This window comes from Gymnogyps californianus, chromosome 5 (assembly GCF_018139145.2).
Source record: "Gymnogyps californianus isolate 813 chromosome 5, ASM1813914v2, whole genome shotgun sequence".
Classification (NCBI taxonomy): domain Eukaryota; kingdom Metazoa; phylum Chordata; class Aves; order Accipitriformes; family Cathartidae; genus Gymnogyps; species Gymnogyps californianus.
The window spans coordinates 3,214,230-3,233,222 of NC_059475.1; the positions used below are offsets into that span (position 1 = coordinate 3,214,230).

The window sequence follows — 18,993 nt, forward strand, 5'->3', positions numbered from 1 at the left end:
GAGTTGCTACATGCCCTAGCAGAGAGACACTTTAATGAAGTAGTTGCCTAAGAGGTGAAGCACTGAGTTAAGGATAAACTATCGTGAGATCCTGCAAGAAGAGAACTCTTAGCACCTGAGAGTTGGTAACTGCTCTGTAATAATGAGTCAAGTTTTTTACTTCAGAACATTCACTTTAAGACTCATGTGTTCAAGGATGGACTGCAATGTTTACAGGGACTGGTCTTTTGTAGAACCCCCTAGAAACAACCAAATCAAAGTAAGAAAGTAACACTCCTCGGTTGAGACGTGTTGTCTATCAAGAACCATCAGCATCCTGAGGATGACCTAAGAAGCTTTAGACAGGCTGAGAAATCCTTAAACCACCAGACACCTTGTCTGAGAATGAAGCAGAAGTAGTGATGACGGACTAGCGTTACTGCCAGGTGAAAATACGCACCCCAGAGAAAGAAATGCAAGAGCAGGATGAATGCTGAGAAAGTCCATTTTCCTTTGGGACTGATACTTCTTAGCCATTCTCAGCAGTAACGGGAAGCAAGGGCTGTCCAAAGTGATCTCATGGGTGCAGAACGGCCCTATTAACAACGCAGCACTTGTGATACCCATCAACATATATCATGGTTCTTCCTTATTTGGAGAACTGTAAAAGTATCTACTAAATTAAATCCTGCAAAGATAACAATACTGCTTGCTATAAGTCACAAGGCCTAACGCAATCCAGATCCAATGTGCTGACAGAGGAAAACAAGTGCCAAGAAAAGGGAGATCTCTTGAAGGAGGAGCGAAGCTGCACTTTCAAGAGCAATGTGCACCTCAAGGCTGTCCCCGGGTTGTGTCCAAAAAGAGTATTCATTCCCATTCTTCGTCACCCCATCACGGAATAGACCCCAGAGCTGAGGGACTACAGCTCTTTGACTAGAGTTGCAGTGTTGGTGGCAAGGACAAGGACAGGGGAGGATGAGGAGCAAAAAATCACTTTGTTAGGGAAACAACCAGGTGCTAGACCTAGATATTGGTGACGCATAAGCTTAAACACACTGAAACATGCTAGAAACAGTGGACAGTAGCTTAGGAGCAGAGGACAGCCTGGCAATAGCTACAGGAGCTACGGGGCTACCAGCTGAACAGCTACACCAGAAGAAGGTGGTGACACATGCCGATAGCATTTTGCTGTGGCTCTGAGTGAGCACGTGCTGAGGCATTCAACTTTTCTCATCTGAATTGCTCCCAGAGCAACTGTTCGGACTAGATGCATTTCAGCTTTACCGCTCTGAGAGGGGAACCATGTGACTCTCCTCAAGGCAAACATTCAACTTTTCTCTGTGTGGCTCACTGCTGGAGGCTGGTGCCAATGCTGAGAATGACACAAAGCAGTCCAAGCTGAGTAACAGAGTGGCACCTTGGAGCAGGCTTGCTGGCCTTATCAAATAGAAAAGACTGAATTCTCAACTTCAGCTCTTTATCTCTTCCTCTCCCAGCTTTAAGAGAGTGGCAGATGCTGTGTTAAAGGTGTAACATGTTTTTCTCCAGGACAGTAAAGAAACCCAAATAGTGGCTGGGGAAAGTATGAAAAGTCCACAAAGTCCACAGGGATGAAAGGCAGCATTAGAAGAAATCACTGATACACAAAGATGAACTCCTATTCATCTTGTGATACATGTATGCAGTGAACATATGCTCACACTGTACATCTTGAAGCCATAAGGCAAAAGAGGTGATAAGCTGAAAGAAAAAAGAAAAAAAAAAAGCAGCAATCACTTTAGACGGAGAGACTCGATTTATACTATATAGCTAGAATTTCCCAAATTTCAAACAGAACTCAAAGGGAAGTTAGTGGTTTTCAGAAATCAAACTATACACAAGATACATGAGTCATGCAGTTTCAGCACAGCAAAACTACAGAGCTATTTCAGAAGCAGCACTGGCCTGCACACCTGTGAACAGCAGAGTTGAGAAGCCAACCAATGAACCAGGCAGGGGAACTGATTCAGGTTACCTAGCTGTTTTATCTGTTAGGGTTAATTTTCCACTTTTGTATGACTATACAGATGCTTTGCTGGCATAAGGAATAAGGTGGCTTGAGAGTGCTGCCGTTACCAGCCATGCTGGTTTAGGCTAGCTTAGTTAATGTGAAGTAACGTGCTGTTTCACTGCAGTGTATTTTTCTTAGTGTAGGAAGATCAGAGCTAGGTTACCATAAGCCTACCACGCATTTAGTTTTTCATACTTGTAAAACAAATTATTTACACCAAGTCTAAATTTGTGATGAATTAGACCATGCCGATGGAATGGGATGACCACCACACCCTGACATCCTGTAGCAGCATCCTGCTAAGGGGAAGTATCTACCACATCTGAGAAACCAGTCAGCGGGTCTGCCTCATTTGTTGTTAGGCAAAGGACTGAACAGATCTGAGAAACCATCGGACAGTCTTTCCTGGATTCCAGATGTCTCACAGAGGATGTTGAGACAAGTTCATATGCAAGAAGATTTATTAGTGGGGTCTGCAGCCGGTGGCATACATTGGCTCTAACAATGAAAGATACTTTTGGCAGAACATAAAAACAAAAGAGGAGAAAGAGAGAGAGAAGAAAGAAGGAAATAGGGAAACTCCCCCATAGCCAGCCAGGCAGAGCAGTGATGATGGTCCCAGACAAGCATTCTCCTCTGGGAGGGTCTCTTCAGCATAGCAAGTGGAAATGATGAAGACGATGAGGATGACTGTTTTTCCTGTGCACCTCCTTGAGTACTATATACTTTTCATCAGGACCTGCTCAATCTCCCTACTGGTTATTCCTACTTGGGACACTACTAGCACTAGTTGGAGCATGCTATTTCGGCATCAGTGTTTCATACTGGTTGGCTGTTAAGTCTCAGTGCACATGTATGGCTAGGTAGCATTTATTCAGAATTTAAAAGACTACTATCTTTTTGTGTCCTATATTCAGTCTTCTCTAGTATAAACAAGTATCTGTAAAACAAGAAGTGAAGGAGAAGGGGAAAAGAGGGACTATTACGCCAGCATCAATTGCTTCCCACTCCCTGCCATAATATCAGAGTTCACAAGTGCGAGGCCATGAAATCAGAATAACAGCACGGGACCACAAGGGGAACTGCCACAGAGGCTCTGGACAAACACTGCTACAGCAGCTTGCATGAAAGGTTACACAGCTGCGGACAGCAGGCCCTCAGCATTACTGATGATAAGGCATCTCAGGCATTGTGTAACGAAGCAAATGAACAAGACATGAAGGACAAGTTACTATTAACGTGCTATTCCTTCCATCTCAGTAGCAGAGTTTCACCAAATATGCAAATTCTGTAAAGCAGATAAGATGTAGTTTCTGACTAAACATTTCCTGGAATTATTTTGCTTATGAATAACACAGAAATCACGAAGTTTTTAACCATGCCAATGCTAAACTAATTTTCTTAATTTCCAAACTAAGATTCAGTTAACACTTGGAAGATTATTTCCCCTCATCTCATGGGCGTGTGCTATATCAATGGGTGATACAACCTCCATCTTCCACAATACTGATTCCAAAAAAACAGCATCAGCAACTATCACCATGGTATTAAACTTCTTGGACGAGCATCCATATAGGGCCTTTTGGGGACCACATGTCTCTCCCCTTATGAGCTCCCCCATGCCCAAGGGAACGTGGTATTACCAAAAGGCAGAAGTACAGCAGGAAAAGGTCAGACTGCAGGGATTAGTGCTCAAGACTAGCATATGTATTTTGGGATAGGCTAAACAAAAAAAAAAAAAAATTACTACTAAGTGTTACCCTATCACCCCATCTGATGTCTGATATACATATGGTGCATGGTGATAGATGGTTGGAGTCGCAAACAGGTAAAGCACAGGTACAAATACAGGCAAACGCACAAAAAGCTTTAAAGCCTAGCTGGAAAGAAGGAAAGCATCTTTTCTTAAAAGAGTCTCTTTTCTCCCAACATTGCATTAAAACAGACTAGACATGCTGCTCAAATGAGATTTGAATCTTACTGACCTCCAGTTTCCTTCGAGCCTCCTCCTGTTCTTGTTTCTCCCTGGCCATTCTTTGTGCTCTCTCAGCTTCTGCCTTCCTTCGGTCTTCCTGCTCTTTTTCCTTGGCTAGGTTTTCAAAGTTAGCTCGGATGCTGCTTGTTTTATTAGCAACTGTAACATTTAAAAAAATTAAAGTCAAATGTTGCTGTTTAAGGTTCTGTATAAAGGTAGCCTGGAATGAGTTTTTGGTACAAATTTCTGCTAGGATTGAACATGTTTCTGCTTTTCTGCTCTCTGAGCTCACAGCCCATTCAGGAAAGTCCTTCTACCTCTCTCTCCCCCTCTCCCCTTCCAAGCCCAAATCTCTTGTGCACCACATTTCTCTTGCATAAAAACCTCTGCAACACTTCTCCCTCCTCTCCTTCATGGTACAGTCTCCACCACTCTGCTCCCCTACTCAGTCTATTCTCTACTCTGATGCTTTTTATTCTCCCTTCCTCAACTATGACGACCCTCAAGGAAAAAAAAAACCAACCCAAAACCCAACAAACCAAAACAACCTCTAAAGGGAGGAGGGAGAGAGTAATTGAGGTTGCTAGAGACCTGCAAATACAGCATTTCCCCCTAGATGATTCTTACTCATCACTACTACATTAACAGTAATATCCTGGGCTTTTGAACATTATCACCTCCAAAGAAAGGATTTGGGGCCAATGCCTTACCAGCTTCTATTGGCTTGGTCTTCTGATAAGTTGATGCTGGTTTCTCAATATCTTCAAAAGTTGCTGCATTCTATCAATAAGGAGAAAAAGAGTACATTTAAAAAACACAAATTCATGAAGACATTCAGACAGCTTTAATCTGTGACATTTTATTGTGATATTGCCCCTGTGGCTTTTTTTTCAGAACACCAAAACAAAATCAGGAAGAATCAAAACTTGACAAATGGAATAATTCTTTCTGTAAGTCAAACTATGTAATAATTAATCTTCAGGGACAGGTTTAAACACATTAAAATCCAATTAATTAAAAAAAAAAATGTGGTTTATGAACAGATGACTCATCAGAACTAAAAATGAGGCAATGTTCAAAACATTTATTGTGTAGCTGTTGCTGTTCTAATCCACATTATGCAGGATTTCTACCAAGGTAAAAGCATCCAGTTCCCTTAAAGAAGCAGATATTGTTAAAACAGAGGGAGTATTTTGAGAACAGTATTCAAAATATGAGGGTTTTTTTAAATGAATGGTCTTGAGTCCCGAAGCCAGAAGTAAAAAAATCCTACAGACTTTCAAACTCTGCTACTTTCTCACTTTTAAATGTCCTACATAAAGCTGAGAGTAAATTTATTCAGTAGATAAATCTCAGTGAGGACTTTTTCATCTTCTAGTTTTTTAAATTTAAAAATGGACAGGTAGAAAGGGGGTATCAGCTGCCCTATCCTTCACTGTTATAGAATACTAAAACAAATGCTCCTAAAGAGAAGGTCCCTGATAATCAAAGTGGGCAAAGTTGGTAGATATCAGACACCTATTTTAAGCAGTCCACTAAAAGGATATCGTCAAGATATAAGGCATTAGCTAGTTGTTAGACATGACAGAAATTGCAGAATTAATGGATTTTCTCATTCTTTCGTATAAATTTTGCTATTCTTTCATTTCCATGCTTCAGTTTTCCCTACTTAAATATATATACACTACACATATGTACACACATACATGTGTTTAAACTGGCATCAGCTCTGTGTGTATAAACTTGCTTTTTAAAGATTTAGAAAAATCACAGAACTCTACTGTTAGACTGGAGAAGTATCCAGAAATAAAGAGCTGAACACTACAGATCTAACCAGACTATTTTGTATCCCTACAGACTATTTAAGTCATGGCTCTTTTAAGCAACTTACCTTATCCATCCGGTCTTTCTGCACACCATACTTCCCACCAAATCCTTTCGAATAATCTAAAAGCAGGATAAAAAGGTTAGAGTAGAGAGTTTGTTGTCCCTCCCATCTTTCTGCCAAATGCAAATAGCCATTTCCAATGCAAATAGCCATTTCAGCTGCATGCAGAGATACAGTGACAGCCGCCAAAGAAAATGCAACTTGTTTTTTGATGCAGAAAGGATACATAACTGCAAGAGCCTTCAGGTACACCAGCAGATGACAGATTGTGGGCCACATGCATTCTTTGAGTAAACATTAAGCTGAGGATTGATAAGGTATCAAGCAAGGAATAAGGGATGAGCCCTTCTAATGCATCACTTCTGTAACACAGCCTTTCACAGCACCAATTCTTAGCCCTCTGCAGTAATCATATAACCTAAGCCATTTTGCTTTGCTCAAAGGAGCGATATCCAGTCTTCGGTGACCACAGAGGTGTTTTTTTCTCTTTAACTTGGTAAATTCTATGAATGGCAGGAAAATATAACAAATTTCTCATTCCAGTAGATTTGGTCATGATACCCAACTGATGAACATTAAAGTCATTGGTACTAACTCCTGCTCTACACATGGAAAGGGGCAATTCCACAAGACAGCACGAGCCTGCAACAACTCACCACCACAGAAATGGGGTGGCCATGCTATTCTGTACCACCCCTGAGCTGCACACTCTTTCTCTCACCTGATGCTGACTCTAGCGCTTGTTATACTCCAAAATCAGTTTAACTCGCTAGTAGCATTAACAAGAAAAACAACAAACCAACCCTAACAAGAGTAACTTTCTGCTCTTTCTAGTGAGTTGTACTCAGAGAAATGTCTGACGAGCACCAGAGCCAGTGCAACAGAAGCAGCAAGAGTGTGTGGCTGGAAAAACACCTCTTTCTGGTGGCAGTGAGCTGTAGGAATGTGCCCTTAGACTCTGTAGATGGACAGGCTTTCCTATACGTCCCTGGAATACAATTACAATTACTTCTTCTCCTCTCAGCCCCAAAACCACTTGGGTCCCCTAGCCAGCTATTTCAGTGTTTGTACTTGGGCTCTGCTAAGGCACATCTGACACTCTAAAAGTTCAAATTTGTGTCACTGTAGCACAGAAAAATATTGACTATCAGAATGAACAACCTCATTTTCTTCAGCTTTGTATGTATTTTCAGCCAGAATAAATATACTACACTTACATTTTCCTGATCCAGACTTCTCACTTTAAGATAACGGAAAACCAGGAATTCATGGTTTGTACCCCAACTATTTCACAATGAATAAAGAGAGCATTATAACAGTATTTGCTCACCCAAGAACCATAAACATTCCCTACTTCTTGTTTTAAAGACTACAGTCATTTTAAAATGATCTTGCCATAACCCATTGCTTGTTAATGGTTACATGCATGGTCCTTATCTGAATATTTTTCCACCAATTTATCCAGGCAAAACTTCACATTTAGACTCTAAAACTGGTAAGCACGACGTCATTAACATCATACTAATAATAATGTTGTTATTATCACACTGTATGTATAGCTATTAACTAAATGCATAATGTTGTAGAGCTGTTAACTAAACATTGGATATCTGTTTCCTGAATACAGGCTTGCTTTATGTAACATTTTAAGAATAAAATGGAAGAACATTGCTAGATCATGTAGGAATAGAAGCGCAAGAAAGTGTCTGCACATCACTAGCATCAATCTACTCAGACAACTATTTAAGACTGTGTGAGAAGTGGCTGCACTGTTAAGAAAGTAACAAGTGAAAACGGTGCCTTGTTGAGATTCATGCTTGGCTAGTTTCTCCTTGTAATCAAACCCCACAGCAGATGGGTCCTGCCTTTCTGTCTGTACACCAAATTTCCCTCCGAAACCACTCTTATAGTCTGAAAAAGCCACATGTAATAAATTAAAATGAAGGGAGGGAAAAAAAAGAAGTTTAGTCAGAGACATTCAAAATAATTTTTGCAATGTTTTCAATTACCAATAATTTTGGATGGTGAAAAAAAAATCTCAATACACTTTTGTAAGAGCAAATTCAAAAGAAGTTTCCACTTGAGATTAGGAAGAGGTCAACATGATTTATCAGACATAAGAACACCATTCTGAAGTCACAGAAAAAAAGCACTTCTCAACGTTTTTCATACATACTGCATAATGCACTTGCATTTGATCAACATTATGAACACACACACATAATATGTTCACCAAAACAACATACAAAAGGATACAAGAGAATAAAACGAGCTTCCTTCATCAGCATGGTTAACATTTGTACACTAGAGATCTGACTTTTAAAGACGTGTTAAGACAGGGTCCACAGAGACTATCCTCCAGATATTCCTACACCGCATTGTTTAAAGGAAGAAGGAATATACCTGCTGCCACACAGCTTGAGGAAAAAAAACCTCTCAGACAAAAGCTATGACCATGCCCTACTGCTGCCTCAGAATAGTCATTTTAATATATGGTATAAAATGAGGGCACAAAAAAAAAGGGGGGCTTCCAGTAATCCTCTCACAACAAATCTGCTGGAGCTTCCAACAGAACAATATTCTGAGGATCACTGTTAATTTCTTTAATTTAAAAAAAAAATTAAGAGTGGTGACACCCATTAAGAGTGGTGACAGGCAGAGGGCTGGGGAGCAATCGTTATTTTGCAACTTTTCTTCTGGGTACCAGAAGCACGGGTACCAGTATTTCATAGGAATAGGTACCTCACAGGCAATGAGAAAGGACAGCATTAGATATTAGATTTCCCCTGCAGGAAAACAGAGGTATACATAACAGAAACCAGAAAAGGAGATTATTTGTAGAAAGTACAAAGAAATTGCTCATTTGTGGTTTGCACAACTCAACTGAAAAAGGAAAAAAATAATCCAGGCTACCTGCAGACTCATAAAGCTTCTCCAGTGAGAACTTATCACTAACTCTGAACTTTCAGGGACTCAGTATCAGGTGTGTTAAACCTGCTTTGCAGACACCAGTACAACCAATACACAGCAACGGTTCAAACACAGGAAAAGGAGACTCATGTCAGCTACTGTAAGGCTGTGGCCAAAGATACTGGGGAGGAGAGTTCACACAGGGAAGAGAAAAGTCAAAATGAGGGAAGTCAGAAAGAATGGCAAAGAATTGTGAACTGATATACCTTTCTGGGATTCATGCAGCTGCACTTTCTCCTGGTGATCCCAGCCAAGCGCACATTTGTCTTGTCTGTCTGTCTGCACACCAAACTTGCCTCCAAACCCCTTTACATAATCTGTATGCATGAAGTTTCAGAAAACATTATTGCAGTTTATGACTGTAAACAGTATTGAATAAAAAAACAAGTAACATGTTATGGGATAAGCTGCCCTGTCATCAATGATACTATCTTTCACTCTTTTTTCCCCCCCTGCTACACTACCTCAACAGAGGGAAAGGATATCTGTTCAGTAACTCTAGGATCACGATGCAAGGAAGCACCACAAATTCAGTGAAGGTTACAGCATACAGACTCAGTAATATTCAAAGATTTGAAGAATCTGATGCACTTTCCACCTAAAGCCATATAACACACACATATATATGCGCAACGTAGATATATAAATAATAAAGGACTTGATACTGCCTCTGAATACCACAGATCTGTGCAATTACACATTTATTTCAATAACATCCAATCGGACATAAGGTCCCTTGGAAATCAGATTGTGAAACTCAGGGACAGTTTACAATGCCTTCCTTTTCATTTAAGGGAAACAAAAATCTGCATACACAAAGGGCAAACACACATTTACCACAAAAAAAAAACCCCAAACAAAATATTTTTTCCCAGGTTTAAAGGGCTGATTGATTTGAACTAGTATTTTTAAATAAGATAATAAAAACCTTTCTGTGATTCATGTTTTTCCGTTTTGCCTTGATATTCAAAGCCAACAGCACTTTTGTCCACTTTGTCCTTGTCAACACCATATTTACCACCAAAGCCCTTGGAATAATCTAGAGATAAGAGTGAAGAATTTTGTTTGTAAGCGTTCAGTAACAAAATATTACCTTGAAAAATTGTGATAATCAGACCTGTTAACATTACATTATGTATTAAAAGAAGCACTGACATCCCCTGTTAATCTTGATTCCAGACATTGAAGTCATAAATTCTTCAGAATACATTCTCTCAGGATGGAAAATAAAACGGCATCATATGTAGTTCAACTGCTGGGCGATATCAGCAACTGTGGTACTTGACTCCTTGATAAAATTCTTAAGACACTTATAGCAAAGTGAACTTCAAAAACCATGTCAGCAACAGCCTGGGTGCTTTTAAAGAAACACCCCCTTCTTCTCTTTAGCATTTCTAGAGTGCAAACATTTCTTTGAGATAAACAGAAAACAGATGGCAAAAATGTAAAAATTTTTCAATAAAATGGTTGATTTTTGATCGGATATGCTTGGAAACCCAATTAGCAACACAATATTAACTCTAAACACTACCAACTCTGATAAATGATTTAATCTACAAACAGCTGATTCTTTTAGAAATGCTTCTCTGTTGTGGTTAAACTGCCTACAGTCTCAGTACTTTAATCTACAGCTTTTCAAAAGAAGTTGCAAAAAACCTCGAGACAAACCTATGTGCCCTGCTTCCAAAGTAACGGCAGTTGGATCATCGCTTAAAACCAGTCAGAACCGATGTTTTAGGTTTCTTTTTCAGAAGTCAAAGTTTTCAGCAACATAAATTTTGTTCAGTGTTAACTTTCAGCAGGTTAGGAGTGCAACAGATGTGAAAAACCAGTATTTTACAACACTGCCTATCATGAATGCCTACTACATCAGAGTACAAACCCACGCACACGTATGTCTACTCACCCTTCTGTGACTCGTGTTTCTCAGTTTTACCCTGATAATCAAACCCCACGGCACTCTTGTCCACTCTGTCAGCCTGTACTCCGTATTTTCCACCAAAACCACTTGAGTAGTCTGCATTGAGAGTAAAGCACAATAAAAATGAAATGAAGAAGCTTTTAATGGAAACATCATATCCGAGCAATTGAGGGGAAAAAAAAGTTATTTCAGAACTATTACTCTCTAGCACACAAAATTAAGTTTAATTTTAAACACAGAAAGTAAGATGGGCAACAGTCTTACGATGGTTCCTCTTACATCTACTCCCTATTTCCAACAGGGCGCAATACAGCAAAGAACAACTCCTAGTCTTTCTAAAATGTCCTTGAAACTCACTTCTAAAAGAAAAGTAAGACTCATGATGACACGCTATTTCCTTGTCTTAAAATCTCATTAACTCATGAAATTGCTTTGAAATTCATTTTTTCATCTTCTCTTCCACCCAAACCCCTCAACATTTGATTCATTGAGAACATCATGTGGAGGCCTCACTAAACAAGGTCTTTTACAAACAGTAAAAGAATAGAGATCTATTCTATTATTTATAAAAAACGTGTGTCTACAGAGGTGACCACTTCACCATTTTACCTTTTTGGGAGGCATGCTTCTCAGTTTTCCCCTGATATTCAAACCCAACAGCTGACTGGAAGAGAAATAAAATTGCATGTGTGACAAAGAGTTAGACATTAGTAGAAAAACTGCATGCACTTCAGTGGACAAACAGCACGGAAAGTTCCTGTATCTTTCCCTACTGCTCTGACCTTCTTGATCAGGAGCATAAATACCTACTTAACTTATAGGCCATATTCATTTACATGATAATTTAGTACATGTATTCATGGCAAGGGTTTTTGTCACCCCTTGCCAAAGCAAACTGTACTAGCAACATACTCTAGTCTTGCCAATTCAGTACAACAGGAATTCAGCATTTCCATGCAGGGGTTGTTACACAGTCTTGGAACAGGACACCAATTATCCTGCCCAGTAGCTTATGTTGCGATACAGGACAAACCATCCCTAAATCCCTCCTTCTGTAGCATTCACGCTGATTTTATCCTCATCAAAGAACACAGCCTGGCTAAAAGGCATATTTTAACATCTCTTTTCAGTTTTCTTTTCAACTCATCTCAATTTCCCCATAAGGGCTTTTTTCTATCTTGCTTTAAACAGTAATTTATCTCCGTAACAGTCAGTGCTAGTTTACTGCTAAACTTCAAATACAGCAGGAAGAGCAGACCACACCAGCATTTTAAGGTATTGGAATTTTTCAGTTGTACGTACAAACTGAGAAACTCAACTACTGTGAGTAGCTGCAGCATGAGATGAAATTGCTTACCTGGTCAACTCTATCGGTTTGTACTCCAAACTTGCCACCAAACCCTTTCACTGAATCCACTTGGGAGCAATGCTTAGAAAGTTTGGATTGATATTCATGTCCAACAGCTGACTAAAAGAAATTGGAAAGTTCAGAAACAGCCAGCAGTTCTATACAGGTCTGTATGTAAGACAAAATACTGCACCAAGTAACTTGAGGATAAGCTTTGTTACAAACAGACATCACTGCCACTCTTCCTGTTGAAATTAGCTTCCCTGGAAGTTGCTACTCACTTGGGAAGTCTTTACAAGACTGTCAGCGTGCTACCAATACAGCCTAAGCAAGGGAAGTGCCAAGAAAGAGTCTGACCGCAATGACTGTATTTTATGAAGACTGTTTTATGCTCTGGATTTTTACTTCAAAAGCACAGGAATGAAAACAAGATAGATACAGACAGAGTCTTGATGGTGTCCATGCAGAATTTAAAATAAGGATTAGTTCCAGATAAAATACACAGCTTTGTATTTAGACACATAGCTACAGACCTGTTTTAGCTGATACTAGATTGCAACCAAATACAACTACAGCTAGGTTTTCCACTGATATTCTTTTAGAGAGGCACCCTGATCTTCTGCATAAATCAAAATTAGGCATCTTCTCTCTATACTTTCTCCTCACTTGCAAAATGGCATCGCAACATGAAAGCAGTGCATCCACATCAAGACAGAGCTCCCCATGCCAAAGGCATCCCAGCCCCACAGTCTCCAATTTGAGCCTGTCCCTGGAACTCGAGCTGAACACAGCAAGCCAAGGCGCAGTTACCTCACACTGTGACTGGCTTCAGGTAAGACACAAGGACATGTAATTACACACCCGAAAGTACATCCAGATAGCGTTTGCTAGTGTTATGCTAATCTAGTGCCAGGACACCCTTCTAAATCCTCGAATCAATGCTAGAGTCTAGCACCTTGAGGGGTGCTACATAACATAGCAAAAATGTTTTTTTCTCGTCCAGTTGGCCAGAGCAACTTGCAACTTGCCACTTTAATCTAACATTTGAGTCTGTTGCTCCAATGCATACAATTCCTGTCAGAGGCAGAAAGAGAAGACCCTATAAACCTGCTGCACACAGCCGTGTCCAGATCGAGAGGCTGCAACCCTGTGACAAGCACCTCTCCTGACTCAACACCACCACCTGCAGCACCGGTCCCCGTGCACGGGGCAGCCGGCGTCTGCGGCTGCAGCAGAGCGCCCTCCAAGCAGCTGCCCCAAGCTCTGACCTTTGAGGAATGAGAAACTGCTTATCTGATACCAGTATCAGACAGCTGGACCAAGATGAATTAATTTGAGGACACAAGGTGTCTAAAAACCGTAAGTAACTTGGCTTTTACAGTATTTGCCTTTTTTTTTTTTTTTAACCACAGTTGCTGGCGGAGGGGACATTCCCAGCACTTAGGAAAGCAAAACATCACTGCACATAATGGCTGAAGTAATTGTCAGGTAACAGAACAAGGATATCAATAATAGGACACTACCTTAACTTATAAGCAATATAAAAGCTCCTTTCTTTTCCTGACTGCAACAGTCATATTCTTGTTCATTTTGCAGGTGTTCTGTAGTAGAATAACTGTTAAATGTGACAGAAAAGGCTCTCAGCTCCCTTTCTTCTTCCCGTTACCCATTACGTTTATGGAAGATATGACGCTCTGAAAATTCTAGTTTTTATGTGGTTTTACATGATCTCTCTTTTGTCATACCAATTGAGGTAGGTAAGGTTTAAGCATGTTGTTTTCTTTATGTGGTACCAGAACTTTCTGCATTTCATCCAATACCAAGCATTACAACATACCCCTTTTTAGAAAAGACTTAGAAAAAGATTTTTCTTGGAAATCTGTATTTCAGAGTAAATTGTCCTCATAATTCCTCAGCACAACACTCCGCTACATTTTAAATCCGTTTTGGAGGTCTGGCATATAGAATGATGTAACTGTTCATTCTAAGTCAGCATCACAGTTTTGTCCTAAATGCAGCAAAAATCTGTACCATGACAACACTGCAGTAACACTCATTTACTTCAGGTGAGTCAAGCCTTAATACTAGCACACCTGCACAGAGCCACAGATACCTGTGAAGGATAGATCTCAGTGAGAAGGTTTTAGAACTATAAAGAAGAAAGCTTTATTAAAAAAATAAATTACGAACGTCTCCTGCCACCAGTATCACTCAGATGGGCATGACCATCATGTTTTTCCTGATGATTTATTCTGGCCTACGGGAAACGGTACTCACTTTTGTTTCTTTCTTTTTTCCCATGGACACAGGTGAGGGATAAACTGCTGACACTAGAGAGCTACGCAGCTGCAGAACAGGCCTAATGGTTGAATCTGCTCAGCAATTCCTTTCCCAGATTCAAAGGTTAGGTTAGCCTATTTCACAGGCCCATTGAGAATTATACAGCAATTTACTCTGGAATATGGGAATCCAGCAAAAATTTAAGGCTGCCAAATTACTAGAAACCCAGAAAGTAAATGAAGTAAGAAAATAAAATCATTCTTGTTCAGGAAACAGTTTGGCTCTTATTTTAACAGAGTACATGAAAGAAACTAGCCAGAAGTTGATATGCCTGTCTAATGATCACATGGCTAATGGAATTACCTTAAGAATTATCATTTCTTTTGTTAATAGAGTGTAACTTAAATAGCCATCAAGTCCTTATGTAAAACAAGTCCTTATGTAAAACATTACCATCTGACTGAAGTACAATGATTTTTTAAATACTTGGATTACTTGTCACTGTTCACAGTTTACCACTGTTTAAGAGAGCTGCCCTCTAATTTAAAAGCAGCAGCACACACTTTTCTTCATTCTTTGGCAACTGCTATATGCATAGAAGAGTTGGCACAGCATCGAAATAAAAAAAATACTGGATTTATTTATGCATGAAGTACTTTGTTAATTTAGAAATATACATTTAGAAGCTTGAAGCTTGACTCCAGGGGAATCCACTCAGGACATAAGCATGCAGACTTGCTCTAAAGACAGAGCAAGCATCAAACAAAAACACATGGGGCCATTGCACATCCCAGAACTTCTCATCATTCACAGATTCCTAATTTGCCACCTGAAATACTTGTTCCTGATGCTTCAAGTGCTTTAGTTCAGTTCTTTCTGTAAGAGCACCTTGATTTAATTGGGCAACAGAGCATGATGGTCTGACAGATTTGGGTAGTAGTAGTTACAACTGTCCTTGTTAGAGCACTGGAAGAGTGATGCATCTGCCATCAAAATGAGCCACCGCTATATGTAGCTTATGCCATGATCTGAGCTTCTACGTCTCCGAACCTAGCAAAGTTGGAACAACTTTGCACCTTTAACAAGGTTAACTCATATATAGTCGTGCTAGCCACAGGCAAGGCAAGGCACGGCTTATAATATCATCCCAGGGAAGCATTCATACTTACTTTATCCATGCGATCTTGTTCAACGCCAAATTTCCCTCCATAGCCATGGGAAGCTTTTGGTCCTGTTTCAAGCTCCTTCTCTTTGAGGTTCTGGTGTTCTTGGAATACATTCTCTCTCAGCTGATGAATACTTTAAAGACAGATAATTAAGCAGCAAGTTTTACTAAGAAAGTTTCAGAAGATAACTTCAAAAAGATGCAAAATAAAAAGATGATAAAAGTATCATCTTAATTAAAAGCTGGACAACTTGTATTTTTCAAGCCCTTCCCATTTTTTCAGTGCACAAAGCACTTCACCGTATTCTGAGAAACAGAATTTATTCCACTGCAAAACTTTGTCTAAAAAAAAAAAAAAAAAAAGCGTTGGTTTTAAGACTAACATGGAAGGGTGTTTTGCTATTTGAACAATCAATTAGCTAGAATTTATACATGCCTGAAACATATCTTCTTCTCATATCCTAATTTAAGTTCTTTCCAATGCTTTCTATTTAGATGGCAACTTTTCAGAATAGGGGTCATCTCTTATCACACAGTCCCTATGGTAACGGGCTCTAATTCTAACTGAGCATTCCGGACACAAGTGTAAGACAAAATAAAGATGCAAGGAGACACGCACCTCCTCTTCCCCAAGCGTTCCCTTGCAATATGCAGGAATTGAAGTTACAGTAGTGCAGGCTACATACAAGAAGGATACACCAAGACGGTAATCTGTACCTTAGAACACTTCCCACCTGAGTTGAAAGCTTCCTCAGGCGTAATTCAGCCAGTAGGCGTCCCCACTGCACTCCAAATAGGGCACAATAAAATTGATCCCTGAGGTAAGCCACATAGTTCAGTCTCTCTCCGTTTGCAACACTGATGACAGTTATTCTTAGCTTTATACCACGAGGGTTGATGCCCCAGAAATACACAAGCAAAACCAAAAGGAACATCACAATCACAGATCTCCTAAATCTGCTTTGAAGTTAAGTCTTAGACACTTTTCGTAACAACTACAAGACTCAGAAGATGGATCATTTCTGTCTCACATAGCCCTTCCTGATGCATTCATTTGCTTTTCTGCCAGAGGGCTCAATTTGTTACTTTGCCAGAATTTTTATGAGTTTGGTAGAAGTTTTCTAAACAAAGCCTAAGAATTAAGGGACCAAATGTATCCTTAAAGTACCAAACTGGAGCTGCTCAGATCACCCAACCCAAACTTCTCCCCTGGCAGCATTGGCTTTTGCACCAAAACAGAACAAAGAAACTTTCCAGACACAAAGAGGCAGGAAAAGTAACATTTCCAGTTACAAAGAAAGATTTAAGAGTCCCTACACCATAGTTCTCATCTTAAATTCAGATCTGAAGATGCTGACATATTTGAAAGACCAGCAATCTGGCAAATAATCTTCTACAGAGATTCTTGTTTTAATTATGAAGATACAAGTAAGCGAGAACATGAGTTAAGTCGCCTGGGATTGTGACTATTAATAAATCTAAAAGAGAGCTGCTTTACTTGATGTGCTCTTGATGGCCGGATCCTTTCACAGTTTTAGCTCCCCAGCGCTGTTCTTTCTCACTCACATCGTTCTGTGAAGGACACACACAAAAAGAGTTAAAAATCCAAAGACATTACTAGTTATCTGCACTTCACAGTTCACAGCAAAAGCCTTCAGCAGTTGGCACGATCAAAAGAGTTAGAAAAGTAGTTAATACCACCTTCACTTCTCCTCTGCTGTGAGCCCTGTGCTTTGTCCCCTGCTGAAATGCACAGAGCACATGTTCAGCCCCAAGAGGCTGCTGCTTCTTGACGCAAATCTCTTCCATACAGGCTTCCCTGCAGTACCCAGCCAAGACAAGGTAGTTTTGTTAATCACTCACAGGCACAAAACACTAATTCTCCCTCCTTCCAGGAATATGCTCCTATCGCTTTATTTTGCTGAGACACAGCCCCCATCCTGAAGAATTACTCTTTAACGTGTTATGGAACGCACTTCTGCTGAATCAGTAAAATTCGAAAGCCATACCACAAAATCAGGATCTGTCTCCCAGTCATCGGCTCCGTCATCCTGATGGACAGAAATGGTGTGGCCTGCAGTAGCCTTCCACATCTGCAACACCATCAGAAGAAGCACTGTCAAACTCCATTTACATGTCAACTCATTTTATGTTACATATAAGCTGATGGAGACGCAATCCAAAATTCCCAATAAAGTATGTTATTTAGCCACATAAACAGAAGCTATATTTGCAGTGAAAGCAGATTTGACCATTGGCGCTCAGGCTGTCTTCTCAAGCTGGTTTGAAAACTCCTTTTTGTTTTCCTGTTGGCACTGCAAAAAGGTTAGGAGCAATCGCTGATGTGAATTCAAAGAAAACAAGGAAGTCTTTCCTTGCCCAAATTAATATGTGTCTTTTCTTCATTCACTGCACTGAAAGACTTCTCTTCAAACAGGTCTCCAAATCAACATCCACTTTCAAAGACTGTCGCTAATTCTAGATCCAATGCGTATATTTAAGGCATAGGAATAGTTGGTTTTTTCCCAGCCATTACTAATGATGAGCATAATATTGTTTATTAGGCAGTATAACCTACACGTTTCCTCTGTTGTGTAATGAGTTTCAGCATTATGTAAGAAATCCAAACAACTGTAAGAATTTGCATGCAAACAACTGTAAGAATTTGCATGCAATCTAGACATTAGTCCACCTGCCTGCAACAACAGAGTACAAGAGTTGCTGCATTTCTCAGATAATCCCTTGTGAAATACGTACCCAAACTTAAGTGTCTTGTCTGACTTTCAGGAGAAACAGAGGGCGAGTGCCAGAGTACTGACAGCAGGAAGCAAAAGTCATAAAAAGGCAAGCAATAACATCTAGAAACAACATTCAACACTTTTAAGCAGCTAACGATTTTGGGCATCTCACTTTCTGGAAACTTCATACCCTGTGGAGTATCAAGTTGGACGCTTTTAATTAACACTGTGGAACGTGACTAGTGAGCAGAATCCCTGACCTGCCTGGTGCTAGTGGCTGTATTTTATTTTATAGCCTTTATTCTAGGTAAATCAAAACAAGTAAATTCTAAAAAGCAAAACAAAAACAACAAAAAAAGCCTTCTGTTCTCCCAGCTTTTTCAGGTACATGAGTCAGAGGAAGGATTTCTTTTCTTCGTTGCTATTCCACTAGAGTTCAGTTCTTTAACATACCATCATTCTGTCCAATTACCTTTATCTTTCTAATTAAGAAGAGATTATAAGGATGATTATCATAGACTATTTCACTTACACAAGCATAATCCAGTAGGTGGAATGAAAACTCCCTTTTAAATGAGTAACTAATAATCCATGGGTAAAGTGCACAGCAAAAAAACCCACTGCTTACTCTGCAGCCTGACAGAATAAGCTGACGAGCCAGTTTTATGAAGCATTT

The 18,993-nt window shown here is 39.8% G+C and overlaps 1 protein-coding gene across 4 annotated transcripts in view; it reads right to left on the reverse strand.

Annotated features, from left to right (window-relative positions):
* Positions 1–18,993, reverse strand: part of CTTN (cortactin) — a 28,013-nt gene that overhangs the window by 6,994 nt on the left and 2,026 nt on the right. Inside the window, exons 2-13 of one of the 4 annotated variants that reach the window (XM_050897183.1) lie at positions 17,589–17,672; positions 17,078–17,151; positions 15,584–15,713; positions 12,144–12,254; positions 11,396–11,450; positions 10,772–10,882; positions 9,794–9,904; positions 9,072–9,182; positions 7,696–7,806; positions 5,899–5,954; positions 4,718–4,787; positions 4,018–4,166 (exon numbers count right to left, since the gene is read on the reverse strand). In XM_050897183.1, coding sequence (XP_050753140.1) covers positions 4,018–4,166; positions 4,718–4,787; positions 5,899–5,954; positions 7,696–7,806; positions 9,072–9,182; positions 9,794–9,904; positions 10,772–10,882; positions 11,396–11,450; positions 12,144–12,254; positions 15,584–15,713; positions 17,078–17,151; positions 17,589–17,672 — 1,173 coding nt within the window. Of the gene's footprint in view, positions 1–4,017; positions 4,167–4,717; positions 4,788–5,898; positions 5,955–7,695; positions 7,807–9,071; positions 9,183–9,793; positions 9,905–10,771; positions 10,883–11,395; positions 11,451–12,143; positions 12,255–15,583; positions 15,714–17,077; positions 17,152–17,588; positions 17,697–18,993 lie in introns of those variants that run through there. The other 3 variants (XM_050897186.1, XM_050897185.1, XM_050897184.1) reach the window with 3 other exon arrangements.